General features: G+C 33.8%; 1 protein-coding gene across 10 annotated transcripts in view; it reads right to left on the reverse strand.

Annotated features, from left to right (window-relative positions):
• Nucleotides 1-17,503, reverse strand: part of DOCK9 (dedicator of cytokinesis 9) — a 112,627-nt gene that overhangs the window by 73,544 nt on the left and 21,580 nt on the right. For 8 of the 10 annotated variants that reach the window (XM_026668925.2, XM_026668923.2, XM_087967306.1 and 5 more), the window contains exon 2: nt 4,233-4,349. In XM_026668925.2, coding sequence (XP_026524710.1) covers nt 4,233-4,349 — 117 coding nt within the window. Of the gene's footprint in view, nt 1-4,232; nt 4,350-14,081; nt 14,344-17,503 lie in introns of those variants that run through there. The other 2 variants (XM_026668921.2, XM_026668919.2) reach the window with 1 other exon arrangement.

A 17,503-nucleotide genomic window follows, 5' to 3' on the forward strand; every position in this document is an offset into this window, starting at 1 on the left:
CCGCTATTCCCCATCTCTGAAATACTGCATGGAGAAGGTAGAGACACTTCATAGTAACAGCCAAATCTAGAAGTAACTTAAGACATTAAATCTGTATTAGAGGTCAATGTTCTGGTAATAAATTCCAAGATGTTTAACTTTTAAAGTACATATGCACTTCCTATTGTTTATAGTCACACCTGTTTCCTGCATTTGATGTGGTTCCTTCTATAAATGTTCAACATATTTCTTATTGGATCTACTAAATATAGTTTTCTCCAAACACACAAGTAAATAGTTCAATTCCTTTAAAAGAGGAACGGGGTTCTTTAAAATACGAATTGTTTAGGCAAAACTAGTCATATATAAAAATAAAAACTTTAACTCTACAATAAACCTGTTTTTTTTAAAAAAAAGTGTTTCCAATTTCACTTTTTTTCAAAGGCTGAGAACAAATATAATCGAGGATGTATATCAAACTATGCATGCACATAATTTGAGTTGAGCAGCCACATAAATGTATCAATTAATCATCATTAATGTTACATTATTTTATTCTGAAAATGATCATTCCAAATAGAACAGGTAAAAAAATGATATTCCAAATAGCATTTCAGATTTTAAATTGTACCATATCAACACATTTTGAGAATGCCATTCTAGAAAAACTACTCTTTTTTAATAAAGTAGCTTCATTAAAAATTACAATTAGAACAAGTTGGAAAAAAAGTGCAAAAAAAGAAAAAAAGAAGGAAAAATAGAAGAAATAGAAAAATAACAGTTAAGAAGAAAATATATATAAAGCAATGACTTCGTCCTTCAACATAAGTACAATTTTAGTATCACATTCTCTTAAAATACAGCAAATGACATCATCTTCCCATAGCTGATCTCCATCTATAAACAAATCCTTAAAGTATTATCCTTTCAGTCCAAGGTATTTTTCCAAAAGGCAACTGGACTTTCAAGGTTTTTTCCCCTGAAAACATTTCACTTCTCATCCAAGAAACTTCTTCAGTTCTGCTTTTTAGATAAGAAGCAAAATGTTTTCAAGGGGGGAAAAGAACAAGAATGTCCAGTTCTCTTTTGGAAAAGCAATTTTGGGACAACTATGATGCAGATCATTGAGAGTCTCCATAGATATTTAGTCCTAGCATAGCAAAAGTCCATTGAAGTTTATCAGAAGTAATATATGTATTTTAATCTTGATTAAATAAACCAACTTTATATTCCTTCCTAGCACATCTAACAATCTGGACCTTTAGCTATTCAAATAAATGTCTTTTTTTTTGTCTATTCTTACAAAATTCTTCAAAGCTTTAACAGTGTTCTTTTATGAATCTAATATAAGAAAATTTCCCAGGTTTTTTTTTCTATATCTGTATATTTGTATATCATTTTATTCTTAAAATGTAGGCCAGTATCCAGTGTGTTATTTTTTTCCATGTCATTCTTGTAGCCAGTCACTTTTCAATCCACTTCCAAATCAGTCTCAATTTTGTAATATAAAACTTGCCCTCTTCCATAACATCCTTTAGAGTCTATCTACAGAGGCAGAAACTCTTAAAATTAACTTTTGGATACACTGTTCAAAAATATTCTTCAACATGTCCAGTGTTAAAATATTTTGTTTTTGTTTTTTCTGTATTTGTAAGTTGTATTTCAATGTATTCTTCTTTAATTGTAATCTTTACTTCCTTATGATTTCTGCTACTGACTAATTTTAAAGTTGTTATTTAAAAAAAAACTTCAAAACAAAAGCATTTTAATAAGGAATTCCAAAAATCTTTGTTTCAAATTTATCTAGACCCCTATGTGAAAATAGTTTCAAGTTTATCTGGACCCCCATGTGGAACTTTCTAAAATCAAAGTTTTAATCACTCCTTTATTGTTCATTCCACAAAACATAAATCCTTAATCTTGGATTTAAAAGTTCTTTCACTGTGGATTCAAGAAAATTCATCTGGTGCTTTAAAACCTGTTACTCCAAATGTTCCTAATAAAGGCAGTTAACAAGCAATTTCTGAAAGTGATTAGAAAACAAAATACGTGAACCCAGTGTTCTTTCAAAGGCAATGACTGCAGTTTGAGCAAGATCTTTATTTCCTCATCTCCCAGAGCTCTAAACCTGCTGGAGACAATTTTTGGGGTATTCCTCACAAGAAGCAATTGTCTGGAGCATTTGTTGGTGACCTGAAGTACTCTTCTTGTCCAGGGAGGTATTATAAAAGAGCTGGTCGACTACTCAGTAGCTCTTCATTCTGTTGCATTTGTCAGGTCTGCTTTTTGCAGAACTGTCTTCAGTCTGCCAATTCTTATCCTCATACTACAATTGGCAGATCTATAAATTCCTATCTCTCACTGCCTATATTGTTTGATTATGTATTGCTATTTATTCTACTGTTACTTCAGACAGTTTCTAAAATATTTTAATCGCATTGTTCAAACATCTTAATCATTTTCCCTCAACATAGCAAGAATGATGGTCATTTATAACATCATTTTTAAAATGATTAAATATCAATTCACCCAATTACTTTTTCTACTAACAACTTGATTTTGAAGACTACTGTTATCATCTTGGCCTACAACTCTACAAGGAACAGATTCTTCAAGTTACACAAAATGACCATTTGTTCATCTATTCAAGCAGTGACATATAGTTTGACATTGTTATACTGATATGACATCTTTGGTACTTCAGTCATTATATTTATTCAGGTAGGTTCTCTGCCTGAAGCAGTGACACCATATTTGTATTGTGTCCTGCTTTAGGTTTCAGCCACAAACCAATATGTAGTTTTTTGGGGGGAGATTATCAGTTTTATTTTCAAGCAACAGTACTGTAGCAAGCAATATCAAACACCACAAAGGCTTGACTGTGAAGTTTGTTTTCAAAGAGGAGCATGCAGAAGAGTTATCTAAAGTTTCAGGAATCTGTCCAAGTTGTAAGTTAGTCCAAGCATCTAATGTCCAAGAGTAGAATTCACACACAGGAGTCATGCATGAGCCTGGTATTGTTTCCAGCAAAGGGATAAATCATGTCTTTTTAATAGGCTGCAGCCAGCTGCCACTAATTAGAATGTTTACTCCATTGCTTGGCAAGTAACCTAACAGACTTACTTTGCTCTATCTCTTGTCCACTTATCTACTGCAAGGACTGGGAGACCTTATGTCATCATCAACTGACAAGTCCAGCTGTTCAAGTAGTGCTTGTGATTGATCAGCCTCATGCAATGTCTGGCTCTGTCCCTGAGGCTGACATTCCATACATTTAGATGCAGCAGCTTCTTCAACTTCAGATTCAGAATCTGAATGCAGAGTCTGGGTCATGACATATTATATATCAACAAATCTTTTAAAGATTCAGTTAGGTCCAAGATTTTTCCATGATTCATCTCTCCAGCTCATAGGTAGTCAACTTCAAATATTTGAAGCTTTTCCACTTCTGATTTTCTTAGGTTGCACACCTCACATTCTCTGCTGGCTCAGAATCTGCTTAGATGAGTAAAACTAGTTTCACAAGCCTTGGATCTTTTTTTCTTGTTAATTTTTCAGGCCAACTAATCTCTTTGGATACTCTTTGTGTCTAATAATCACAATGTCATAAACAAATTGGAGTTGACCTTCAAAACTGTGATTAACAATGAAAAATCAGATCAAAATCAGAATATACAACAAAGCCAACATAGATCTATAGACAAATATGATCATTCTCCCCTGGGTGGGGGGAACAGCACTAGGAAAATGAGCAACAAATACACTTATCCATCCACTGTTAAGCTATCTGTTTCTAAAGGCTGTCTTTAATAGCTGTGTTTCCACATCACTTAAAAACTCACAGGTGACTTTGGGTTAATTCTCCGAAGAGATGATTGGAGTTCCAAAACTGAGAAGGTATATAAAGTGAGTCATATCAGGTGATCTAGTCCTATCCTGTTTAAGACTTTAAAAGAAATAATCAACAATCAAGTTAAGCTCAAAAATAGAAAGATAACAATACTTCACCATTAACTACAGATTATGAGCAGTGATCTAACAAACCCCTTGAAATTTACTTAGACTTGATTCATTGTTTCATTTATTTATGATGTACCTAAACCACACAGCTGTACAATATTAGAAATTGGTAGATCAGCTACACTGTATGAACTATTTTCTTTCAAGCCTTAGTATTATAGTATTGTATAATAAATGTATACAATATAATTCAACATTAATAAAATTCAACATTCATAAAAAATAAAAAGTACCTGGAAATCATCATATGGAAAAAGTAGCAGCTCACGCAAGCCATCGTTGATTATTTGAGTTTTCTTCTGAACAATTATATTTTCATAGTCTATTGGGTCTATTACCTTTGGTTTTGCCTGAAAAGGGGGAAAAAATTTGATGAAGAGAGATTTTTATGCTTATACCCATATATATTTTAAAATGCCATACATATCCATAAACCTATGCAATACAATCTCACTATGACTACTCAAAATTAAATACCATTATTTACACTGGATTTATTCCCTAGTTAAGAGTGTACAGAATTACTGTTTTTATCAAGAAAGGTTTTGAACTTAAAATTATGTGTTAAAATTATATATGGAAAAATAAGCATTATGTTACCTATTAAGATGATATGTAGTTCAACTCTGTCTAAAGAAACAAATGCAACTGATTTTTAATCAGCTCATAGTCTTTCCATTAATTGATATCAGTTTCCCTGGTCATTGCATTTTAATCAATTAGCTAATTTATTTTGCAATAACTGATTCAGAACTGTTAAGTGCAGCGTTGGGAGCTTTTAAATTCACGATCTGACCTTTTTTGTTTTCAGACAATCCAGCCAAGGGAAATGTGCCTTTATGGAAGGAAGGCTGAGCAAAAACTGGGGACACTAAGGAGGAGCCTCAAGGAGGAGTGTCCTCGGAAATCAGCTCAGCCTATCGGATCAGAGAAGGAAGCACCTCCCATGCCTGGATACTCTGAACCGCTCATCTGGAGAACTATACGTAAACCACATCTTAACATTCTAATGTTCCTTTTTAAGATGGAATATATGTGGTATAGGGAGTGGTATTTAGACTGGATTTTGCCTTTTTATCCACCTATTGAGTCCTTTCCAAGGACCTTATTATTATTTTAAATTCATTGGCTGCCCATTGCATACAACCTAAGGGGGGAAAAACGTAAAAATTGCTAAAAACATACAGATAAACCAGAGTTAAATTATCTAGTAAACAACAAAATTAACAAACTAAAACAAGGTCCATTAAACAAATAATAAACATTTTCCCAGGCCTGAGACCAAAAATTTTCAAAGTTTTTTGAAACTGTAGGAGAGAGGGCGCTGTCCTTAACCCGGGGGGGATGGGGCGGAGAGGGAATGCTGTTCTGGGGGGCAACAACGGGGTAGGTTTCTAGATCCTACAAGATGGAAATGTTTAATGAGGTGGACTTGGAGCACAGCCATTCTGCTGGAATGCACTGAATGGACAGAAGCTATTGGGAGACAATCAATATCTCAGAAAGCCAGGCTCTGTGTCATACTCAAGTTCTTATGTTCAAGAGAAACTGAGTAAACTCTACTTCACAATTCTAAACCAAAGGATTCAGGGAGATAGTTTAGTTTAGTTTATTGTCATTGCACCTCGTACAACGAAATCAAACACCATCTTCAGTGAACATCATTACCATGAAAATAAACACAAACACACATCCTTCACACTCCACACTTTGAACCGAAAACCCGCAACACCTCACCAACACTGCACTATACAGTAGAATTCAAAAGAGCTACTGCCCTGGAATGGAAGCTGTTTTTCAGCCTATTTGTGCTTGTAGGTGTGACTGTACTTGACGTATGAGTCCAAATATAATCTTGCATCTTCCATATTTAATATAGAGCTTGAACTTCTATTGTATTATAATTATTGGTAGCACTAGGCACTATAAACTGTAGGAACATCTAGTTTCTTAACATAAAAACCTCATGCTAATAGCTTGAAAATTACTATAAAACCATCTAAATTGTTTAGCTATAGAAACTGTTTTTATTACTCTTCATCTTAGACTATGATTCTGTTTTCTAATCCTTTGATCATGAATCTAGACAAATCTCCAATTCCATTTCTGAAAATATTGTGGCATCAAACACAATTATATGTTTTATTTCATTTTTGGTGTTAGCTACAAAGGCTGTTTTGATGTAACAAAAAAATAAAATCAGTTTACTTTTGAGCTTAAAAATTTCTCCAAATACCTAGGTTTCTTCAGAAAAAAACTAGGAAAGCTTAAATTCCAACATTAGAATTGCATGGAGAATGTGAAATTAGATTGTAAAAACATTACATTTCCATTCTAGATTGAAGTACCATTATAAAGTATTTCTAGGATAATGATTTCTTAGAAAAGTGTTATAGAAGTACCGTGATCAGCAGATAGGTTGGTCAAAGAAGATTACTTCACATAGTCTAATGCCTACCACATGGAGATACTGTCTTTGAATAATGTTATTGGAAGGAGTTCAAAAGAACAAAAGGTTACATTTTGAAAGATTCATTATGAAGGAGCGGCTACAGAATTAAGACTGTGAAGCAAACTATTTTTTTAAGACTGCACACTATGTATCATTATAGCAGGAAAATATGCTTTGTTGATACAGCAGAGTACACTTAGTTCAAAGAATAACACCCACATTTTTAAAAAATATATAGACAAAATTCATTTTGAAAACACTAACTTAGCCCTTGCAAAAAGAGCAAAAGTAAAAGTAGTAAAAGAGCAAAATATAAATAGAGGATATTAACAATGATTTTTAAAAAATCAGGAAGTACACATCTACATTTTTTGCTAATTACAAAGCATGCTGAACATTATCTTCAACTAATTCATTTAAGTGATTTAGCTCAAAAAATGTACCAAGACAATTAGATGTCAGTTCATATATAGCCTTATAGAAATATTTTCATAGAAATGAATACTTAAATCTAAGTCTTCTGCAGATGGATAATTAAACATAAAAAGTGTTAAACACAGTTCAACACTTATTACCCATTATTACAACTGGGTAAGAAATAAATTATCTTTCTAACTAATAATGAAGTAATAGAGACAACAAGCTCATACATAGAGAAAAACATAAGTTGGAACCTTCAATAGTATTTTATTACTGTCATAATTCCCACCTACAATATAGTAGTTTTATAGGTAATCCTTGACTTACAACAGTTCGTTTGGTGACTGAAGTTACAACAGCACGAAAAAAGATGTGTCTTATGACTGTTTTTCACAATTATTCTCATGATCTTTTGATCAAAATCCTGACGCCTGGCAACTGGTTCATATTTATAACAGTTGCGGTGTCCTGGAGACATGTGATCACCATTTGCAACCTTCTGACAAGCAGTCAATGGGGAAGCCAGATTCACTTAACAACCATCTTACCAACAACAGCAGTGATTCACTTAACAGCTGTGGCAGGAAAGGTCGTAAAATGGCGCAAAACTCACTTAGCAACAGAAATTTTAGGCTCAATTTCCATAAGTCAAGGACTACCTATATTAGAAATAGCTTTCTTTATTATAAATATTTAATTTTCATCAATGCTTTGCTACTTCCCTAATGTGATGAATGCTGTAACAAAATGTGGATTGACATTCCTTTTTTCAGAAAGTTTAATTTTACAAAGACAATGACATCTAACAGATTAATTTTCCAATGGTAATATTATTTTGAACTATCTTAGGATTATTTAATTATTTTAGGCAATAAAACTATTAGTATTTTGTTCACTGTCAGCTATATTTAACACAGACTATTTTGTTTCAGTGTTTAAGTTTTCCTGTATTGTGTTACATTTGTTTGTACTTTACAATCCACTAAATATTAAAAGGGCGAGACATTACACAGAAAGAACAAGTTCTGGAGTTCTTTTTTTTCAAAGCACAAAGAAATATAATTTTATTTTTTCTATGTTACTGAATTGAATATGGGTTAGCATAATAAGAATATTATGACACTATAATTTAAAAATATTATTACAAAAGACTCCTTATTTTTACCCAAACATTAGATAAAAAGATTAAAAACATTGTGGAGTCCTTGCTGTTGTCGGAGTTTGGTGGTTTTCCAGCAGACGTTTCATTACCCAACCAGGTAACATCATCAATGCATCATGAAGTATCTACAAGAAAACCACCAAGTTCAGAGAACAGCAAGGGCACTACAGTTCAGCTCTAAAGTACAAATATTCTTTTCTATCAGTACTAAATACATTGGTTTTCACAATTTAGAAACCCCCACTATATTTTATAATACAAGAATTGAAGTAACTCTTCAATAACAATTTGGGAATACAATTTGGCAATCCAAGTTCAAATGTGCAATGTCTTACATTGAGCTGATGCAGACTTTCAATTACCTTTCTTGCACTGAAGCAAAAAGTCAGCAAATAAAAGAAGTGGGGAGACAGCAAGCTATGGGCTTTTTTACAAAAATACTAGACTTAACTCCAAACTTTGTGAGGGACTTTTTACACTGCAACTTCGCATTATCAATATACACTGAAGGAAATGAAAGCAACCTCTACAGAGACACACCCTTTCCTCCAGCTATTTCTCCTCCAACTGTGGATTGGCAGTCTTTGGGATTTCTCCTCTAATTCCAATTTCAATAGTTATTGAAATGTCATCAAATCAAGTTGAACTCATGGAGATTACATGAACAAATGTGCTTCATCTTGATCTGATTTTAGTAATAATTAACAGCTATTTCTCAGGACACTCTTAATCATCTTGCTGGTCCTGTCCCTTCATCTCACGTGTTGCCTTTTCCTTGTTTTATTCCCTCAGTTTTAGCAAGTATAGTCTGAACAAGTCTTTACAGTCAAATCCCAAAGAAATCTGAAGCATAATTGAAGCAATATTCTGTTTTTATGCTGTTGTGGATCAGGGATCCATGCTGACAGCAAAACAATTTGAAAGAGCGGTTGTTCTATATTGTTAAGTGGAAAGATTTTCAACACACATTATTGTTTTTGCATATGCTTCCTGAAAACTGTTTCCTGACAGTATCAAAACACGCCATGTCATGGAATAGTTCACCATAGTAAAGCATTTGGTTAAGAAAGCTCTTTCAAATTGCTTTGCTGATAGCATGGATCCCTGATCCAGAATAGTATAACAACAGAATATTGTTTCAAATATGCTTCAGATTTGTTTGGGATTTGACTGTAAAGACTTGTTCAGAATATGCTTGGTAAAACTGAGGGAAGGAAAAGAAGAAAAAGGCAGCCTGAAACGGCAACACAAAATTGAAATATCTGCATGTAATATTAACTAGTTAAATGTGATTGCAAGTCCAATATATTCCTATCCCAATTGGATATTAGTCAATATCATATAATAATCTATTTCTTTCTTCAAATGATACCTTCAGAAATTTGTTCTTGTTGTTATACTGAATGTATATTCTCTGAATTTCTGGATACAAGGAAAACTATGTATCCCCACAGCAAGGCCTTATAGTAGATTCCCCCCCACATTTCCAGTAGAGCAGGACTCCCCAACCTTACTACAACCCTCAGCAGACCAGCAGTGGCAGGAGGGGAGAGGATGATTTTTATGTGCAACCTAATCCCACACATGCACAAATGGGGCTTCACACACTCGCCTGCCGCTTATGTGCCCAGGTCCCAATGGGTCGTCGACCGGTAGCAGTCCTCGGACTGGGGGTTGGGGACCCCTGCAGTACAGCATTTGTGGTGTTTCAAAGACAGGAAGACCAGTAAACTGTCTTCATGTCTGTCAATATTCTCTGATAGTTTTAATTCTGGACCATATTTCCCCCAAGCCTTTCCAGTCTCTCCAACTAACCCTGAAAAAGTTTTAAAAGGTTGGGAATGGGAAAAAGCAGCAAATGATATTCAAATGCCTCTCGGTATTAGAATGGATATACACATTTCAGAAAACCATTATTTCCTTGTAATAGGTTTTCATATCTAGATCATTAAAGCTTTATGTGTAGAAATTGATTGATAGCATTGGATTTCTGTTAGTACTATAAATGCTAGTTGTAAAATCTATTTGACATTATGTCACACGCTTAAGCGCAGAATATATTTTCACCTCACTTAATTCAAAACCAGCTAAATTTCAGAAAAGCCAAATCAAAATATTAATCATTCTTATGGTTAAGACAAGACAATTTTTATTGTCATTTATTTCTGTGAACACACTGGCACTTTTAAAAAATGAAATTTTCATGCCCACTCTCAGAAGAAAATATATATACATACCCATATACATATCACACACACACACACACACACCACAATCCATTTTGAATACAGAGCAGAAAAAAGAGATTGATACTATATGGTACAAAGCTACTATTTTTATTAAGTAGAAACTTATATTAAGATATTTCATATAGCAAACATATTTTCTTCAAATGATGTATTTTCAGGTTTAAACATTGGACTAGTTAGATTACTAAAATAAATTTAAGATTCTGAAGTAACTGCTTTTTTGTGCTCATGTATGTTTAGCCAACAAATGGTCATCGTATTCAAAATTTCCTATGAAAATAGCATGTTTTATAATGCTTCATATATCTATATTTAGATCTAACATTGGATTTTAAATTAAACTAATTAACCTGATTGAAAAAACTCTTGTGAGGCATTTGTTTCAAACTCATCTGCGAGTTCAGATCTACAAAAAGAGGAAGGAAATTTCATCATCCCTAACAAAAGAATATGAGGACAATATATTGACTTTGGCATTTGCTACATTGATACCAACACTTTTACAGGAAAGCAGAATCTTTCTTTCTCATATTCTCTTAGAAATATTTTCCATTTATAAATAGCTTCAGCACATGAGAAAAAGATTCTACTCTAGAAAAATTATAGATAATACTATATGATATTTTTTCTGCTGTTTTTATCCCACATCATAATTACTTCCTTTTCCTAAAATAAACAAAATTTTAAAATACCATTATAAAATCATACAAAATTTGAATATTGTGCCAGAAATCAAGGAAAAAAGCTGAAATTAAAAAGGGAAACCTGGAAGGGAAAAGAAACAACAAATAATACTTTTCCCCTAGAAAAATAATAATAAGGAGACCTTCTTAGGAGAACTTTCTTAGTATTATTCCCACAATAACAACACTAAGATAAGTTGGCCTGAAAAAGACTGAACTATTTTTTAGCGATCTCCATGGTTAAGTAGGCAAACCCAACACCTTATCATTACACTCTGTGGTTTTCCTATTTAAAATACAAGCAATGAGAAGCAAATAGATATGTCCTTTGCTATTCAACACCATAAGATTTATCAGAAAGCTGTAGAGAACTTGTTATAACCATAAAAAATATATGTATTTCTTCTCATCAACACGTCTCCAATAGGAATCTTTAAAGCTTATATCAATCATTCCTACCTTTTTCTGGAAAAGTTGAATAAGTGGAGAAATGGAACTATATACATCAACAGAAACTGAAATATTCCAGTACATGATTATCTTTAGAAAATCTGCATTTAAGTTTGAGGTGTCCAAAATGATGTTAGTAATAACATAAAGCTAGTATTTGGAGAGAAATAGATGCAAATAATATATTCAAGAACAATGGCATAAGCAGCACTATCCCCAATATAGAAATTGACAATTCATATAGTTATATTCAGCTGTTATCAGCACTACCAAAAAATTTCACCTTTCATGTATTTTAAAACCACTGAAGTCATTCTACCATTATATTGGAACACTGATAAATAGGATACGAACTTAGAATGAGAAAGAATTAGTTTTTTAAAAAAGGCAGAAATAATAAAAATGGATCCAAGACTGCATTATAGTAACCCAAAAAACTGAAAGAGATAGATAAGGTGAGATCTATGATCTATGACCAAATATTTTTAAAAATCAGTATATTTAATTGACACTGAATTTAATTATAATCATAATATGACAGAAAGAAGTCTGAAGTTTTATGATTAACAAACCTCAAGGACAGGAAAAACCAAACACAAGTAGTTCTCAACTTATGACCAAAATTGAGCCCAAAATTTTTGTTGCTAAGTGAGACATTTATAAAGTGAGTTTTACCCCATTTTACAACCTTTCTTGCCACAGTTGTTAACTGAATCAATGCAGTTGTTAAATTAGTTGCACAGTTACATGAATTTGGCTTTCCCATTGACTTTGCTTGTCAGAAGGTCACAAAATATAATCATATGACCCCAGGACACTGCAGTTCCCAAGCCGTTGAATTTGGATCATGTAACCATGGGGATGTTGCAATGATTGTAAATGTTAAAAAGGTCATAAATCACTTTTTCCAGTGCTGTTGTAACTTCAAACGGTCACTAAATGAACCACTGAAAGTACATAATAATTTTCTCCCAGATCTCCATAGGTAACAAAAGAGTAGGTCCTGAAATACATATGAATTTATATATCACACCATATCTCATTCCAATCAAAATTGCATTACAGATTAGAGAGTCTGTTTTCAGTTCCACAAACAAGTGGAGGCAACACATAACTCAAGTTTCATAATAAAGTCTAGATAAATTCAAATAAATAACTCATATTAAAGAATGTGATAACAATCTCATCTTGCTCAATATCATAAGACTACATAAATTTATATTAATAAAATCTTTATTAGGGTTATAAGCTGGCATTTATATGATTCATATTCAAATTTCTGGTTGTTTGATATGTATTTGTTCCATTATTTAAGACTGTGGAAAAACAATCCCAAATGAGGTCAACAATAACAATGATATTTGTTTGGGTGTCATAAAGGAGTTGAACTATTAATAGATTTTTTCAAAAGAAATATTCTTAAATCAATACTTTTCAATACCCCAAGTTTCTGGATTAGTCTTTATCCTCTATTAATGTAAATTTCACAATGCTTGTTTAAAATGTACAAAATCAAATATTGGCCTATAGAACTTCTATTAAAACATTTAGCTTATCCATACTAAGGTCAGAGATATAGTCTATTATAAAGAAATTAATGACCATTCCAAAGAATAGCTGAAGCACAGAATGGAACCTGGCTGTTATGTAGAACACACTCCCAATAAGTACTGCGTTGGTTGGGTGTGGCTCACATCTCTGTTCAAATTTGTTTCCAATAAACATTTCCTTTGGACTTCCTTTAGTACATGTACTAATGAATTCTATATACAACTTTATCCTTTCAAAATCTATGAGAATCTTTTTCTGACATAATCTTCATATTTATTTTGCCACAGAAAACATTTATAGTTTGACCCAGTAGACATCAGTCATTTTTATATTCCTAAGGAATGCACCTAAGTTTAAAATTGACTGCTTATCAATTATAACCAACACTGACTTGTAGTTATGATGTTTCAAGTGTCTGACCACCAACTTAAGAATTACATTTGGTTATCCGAGTGACTCTCCTGATAATAAGATCCACCATATAACTTCTGGTATCAGGTCAGAAATTAATGAGATGCAATATTTTCTGCTTTCCATTATCTTCCCTATTTGAATAGCTAACCCAAAATTTACAAACAAAAATACATGTCAAGATTCACATACTATAGAAATTGCCTTTTGATGTCTTAACCACAGAAAGCAAAACATTTTCATTGCTCCTACTGAATATATATTCTATAGCTTGTTTTTAATTGCAGAGGTGTATTTAATCAAAGTCTAAAATTTTGAAATTGTGCACCTTAGTTTACAAGATAAAAATGTAACAATTTGTTCATTTGAAATATTAAATATAAGCATTGAAAGTTGAACTGGGTGCAGTAGAACATCAGTTTCATTATATTTAAACTAGTAAGCTAGGACGACTTTCTAGTTTAAATGTATTTAAGTTCAACCAGTACTGACATATCACTTAGAAAAATGCTTTTCTAAAATATAAAAGAACAAATTATATATACATTCATCAGAAATAACACAGCAAGAGACTGAAAGAGGACATTAGAACTGTTCAATCTTAAATGCTATAATTTTTTTTTTCTCTCCCCTCCAAAAAAACAAAAAACCAACCAACAGCAACACAAAGACAATCAGCAAAAGAAAGAAAATAAACACCTTACCAAAACCTGTATTGGAGTGTTCATGTCTGTTTCAGAAGCTCCTGCATCCAAACATTTTTTAGGAAAATCTGTAAGTTCCTTTTTAATATTTTTACTATTTGTTCTTGCCAGCATTCTTATCCAGAATATTTCACACAAATGTAAATCTCAGCAACTTTATCTTCTAACAGAAGCATACCAAGGATAGAGCAAAAAGTAAACCTTCTGCCACCTTTAAAACTGCAAAGAGGGTAGTTGTGTTATTCTGCTGAAGACTTTAGTCAAGTTATGGTGGGAATGCATGACAGATAAAGGCCAGCCCTCGAGAAGGGGGAGGAAAGAGAGTGTGGGAGAAAAGGAGGTGGATCCATCTCGGCATAAAACTCACCAAACAGTTCTTCCCCGCTCTCATAAAATGAAGCTAATGATCATATATTTTAAAATATTCTAAACCAGTAGTTTCTAAACAATTAAGTTCAACAATACATTGTATTTATGTGTTTAGGGCTCTTTCAGTCAGAGTACTTTTAAAATGAAACAATTTTTCTCATGGGAATAAAAAGAGACAAGAGAGTCCTATGACCATAGAATATGTGGGCTCTGCCAGCTTAAGTATTAAATGTTAGTGACTTTGAAATGCAATAAAAATATTATTTTATGGATTCTGATATGGAAAGGTAACATAACCAATTTCTCCAGCAGATGTTGCTGGTCTGACTAGCTGATTCTATAAGTACCAATAATTTGGATTATATCAATAATCTGTGTTGTGTTGTGATTGGTGAGTTGGATCTGGAGAGAGGACACCTAGATCAAGTTATCACTTTTCCTATAACTTCACTGGGTAACTTTGGACAAATAAATTTCTTATCCCAGGCAAGCACTTCTCTTGGACTGATATTGTACAGGTAGTCCTTGATTTATGACCACAATTGAGCCCAAAATTTTTGTTGTTCTTAAGTGAACTTTACACAATTTTACAACCTTTTGTGCCACAGTTGTTAAGTGAATCACTGCAGTTGTTAAATTAGTAACATGATTAAGTGAACTTAGCTTCCTCATTGACTTTGCTTGTCAGAAGGTCACAAAAGGTGGTCACAAGCAACCATCATAAATATGAGTCAGTTTGCCAAGCATCTGCATTTTGATCATAGGACCATTGGGATGCTGCAATGATTGTTAAATGTGAAAAATGGCCATAAGTCACTCTTTTCAGTACCATTGTAACTTTGAACAGTCGCTAAATGAACTGTTGTAATTCAAGGACCACCTGTATTGAGAAAATTGGGAAAAATCTTATATATAACACCTTGAATTCCCTCAAAATATGTAGGCAATAATAAATAAACCAGAAGGATGGTACCTAACATGCAGATAAGGTATCCATACATACTCAAGAGTAAAGAGATAAAGGATTCAGGTTGATAAACCTAGGAACTGGCCTTAAAGAAAAGAGCATGCATGAATAGGGCAACAAGTTCTATTGGATCCAAATCATAAGACGAGAACTCATTCAGGCAACGTCTAACAATCATCCTGAAAATATCTAGAACAAGAATCAGGATAGTCTGGTGAGTTTCCTAAATAATAATTGCTGCGTAAATGTAAAGTTAAATGGAAAAATAACACTTGCATTAACTCTTCTAGTTCATTCTCCCAACATTTATATATAACCTGTTTCTCCAACAATACGGCCTCCCCCAATAGGAAGTCCCAGCATGTTTTATAGGCATGAAATGAAATTAAGCCCCTCCCCCCAAATTAAGGCCTATATTAAAACATGCGAAATGGGGGGGAATGGTGGGAGAGCTTGCCGTAAGGAAGTACTTTTGTTGCACACCCTGATATGGTGCTGCCTGCGTCGACCCCGATACGAAGTGCCCCACCAACGCCGAGGTCAACATCCAAGCCATCGCCGCCCGCCCGCCCGAAGATGCAAGGGGGGGGAATTAAGTCACCCCCGAAAAGATGGCCTAGCCATTTTTTCGGGGCTCAAAAAAAAATAAGACCCAGCCTTATTATATGAGAAACACGTAGCTGGGCTGGCAATCCAAGCAAACGGATATTTGGGGTGGGGGGTTGTCATAATGTTTTTGCAATTTTTCTGATGCTTGTATGCTCTGCAAAAGTGTTGCTGTTGTGGCTTTTTTAACCTGGATCATTGGCCTCTTTTATTAATTTTATTAGATTAGAATTGATTACTGGCTTTCCAAATCAGAGGAGGTCCATTTTTTGATTTCCTTTGTTAAGTCTACATTCAAGCCAAAAACTGACCCCTTTCTCAACATACCTTTCTCCTCCTATTTTTCTCACAATAACAATCCTCTGAGGAGAGTTGGCTGAGGGAGAGTGACTGGCTAAAGTCTCCCAGCTAGCTTTCATGGCTAAAGCAGGACTTGAACTCACAGTCTCCTGCTTTCAAGCCTGGCGCCTTAACCACTAGACCAAACTCCATTGTTACAGTAGCTACATTGGCCTCCCATTCATTTTGACAGAAATTTTAGTCACCTAACCCTACGACTTGGGAACTGTCTTTTCCAAATAAATTGTATAAGCCAAACGTTTATAGTTTGCTACTGCCTACTTCCAGGATGTTTTTTTACTTCTGTTTATCCTGATGTTCCCTGGAATTATCTCATGCAAGTACCAAGAAGTTCATGTCTGTTTATATTCTGAGTCCAAACTCTGGAACAATACATGCCAAAATTTGAGGAAGGATTTCAAATATTTAATTAAAAAATAAAATTAACGTCTATTTTGTGGGTTCTAGCTACACAAACACACACACAAACTCCACTATACCTGCAATACCTAGGAGCCCTGGTGGCACAGTAGTTAGAATGCAGTATTGCAGGCTAACTGCCCACAGTCTGGAGTTTGATCCTGACAAGGCTCGAGGTTGACTCAACTTTCCATAATTCCGAGGTTGATAAAATGAAGAGCCAGATTGTTGGAGGCAATGTGCTGACGCCGTAAACTGCACAGAGCTATAAAGCTCCGTGGAGCAGTATATAAGTCTAAGTGCTATTGCTAATACCTTTGGTATTTACCAGTAATGCAAAATGCAAAAGACAATTCAGAACAATCTAATTCAACCCTGCAAAAGTGGAAAGAAAAAGAGGAGGAGGAAGAGGACCAAGCAGGAAGGTCAATAGATTCAATTACAATGGTGATGAGCCAAGCATTTGGAAGACTTGAAAGACTGGGTTAGGCATAAACAGTCACGGTGAAAATCTATGTATGTTACGTGTTCGCTGAGACCAAACAGGATGCACTGAAAAAGATAACAAGCCTCAAGTAAAGACAATAGCCTTTTTCCACTTCCAAGCAATCAGTATTGAAGATAGGCTACCTATGATTCAAGAGATAGTAAACAGCCATCAACACGAATAGTTATTGAAAACCTGATTTTCCATGAGCTTATCCCTTTAAAACACATCTCT

Source organism: Notechis scutatus, chromosome 5 (assembly GCF_049901735.1).
Source record: "Notechis scutatus isolate UNSWTSFEM ecotype Mainland chromosome 5, rNotScu1.2, whole genome shotgun sequence".
NCBI lineage: Eukaryota > Metazoa > Chordata > Lepidosauria > Squamata > Elapidae > Notechis > Notechis scutatus.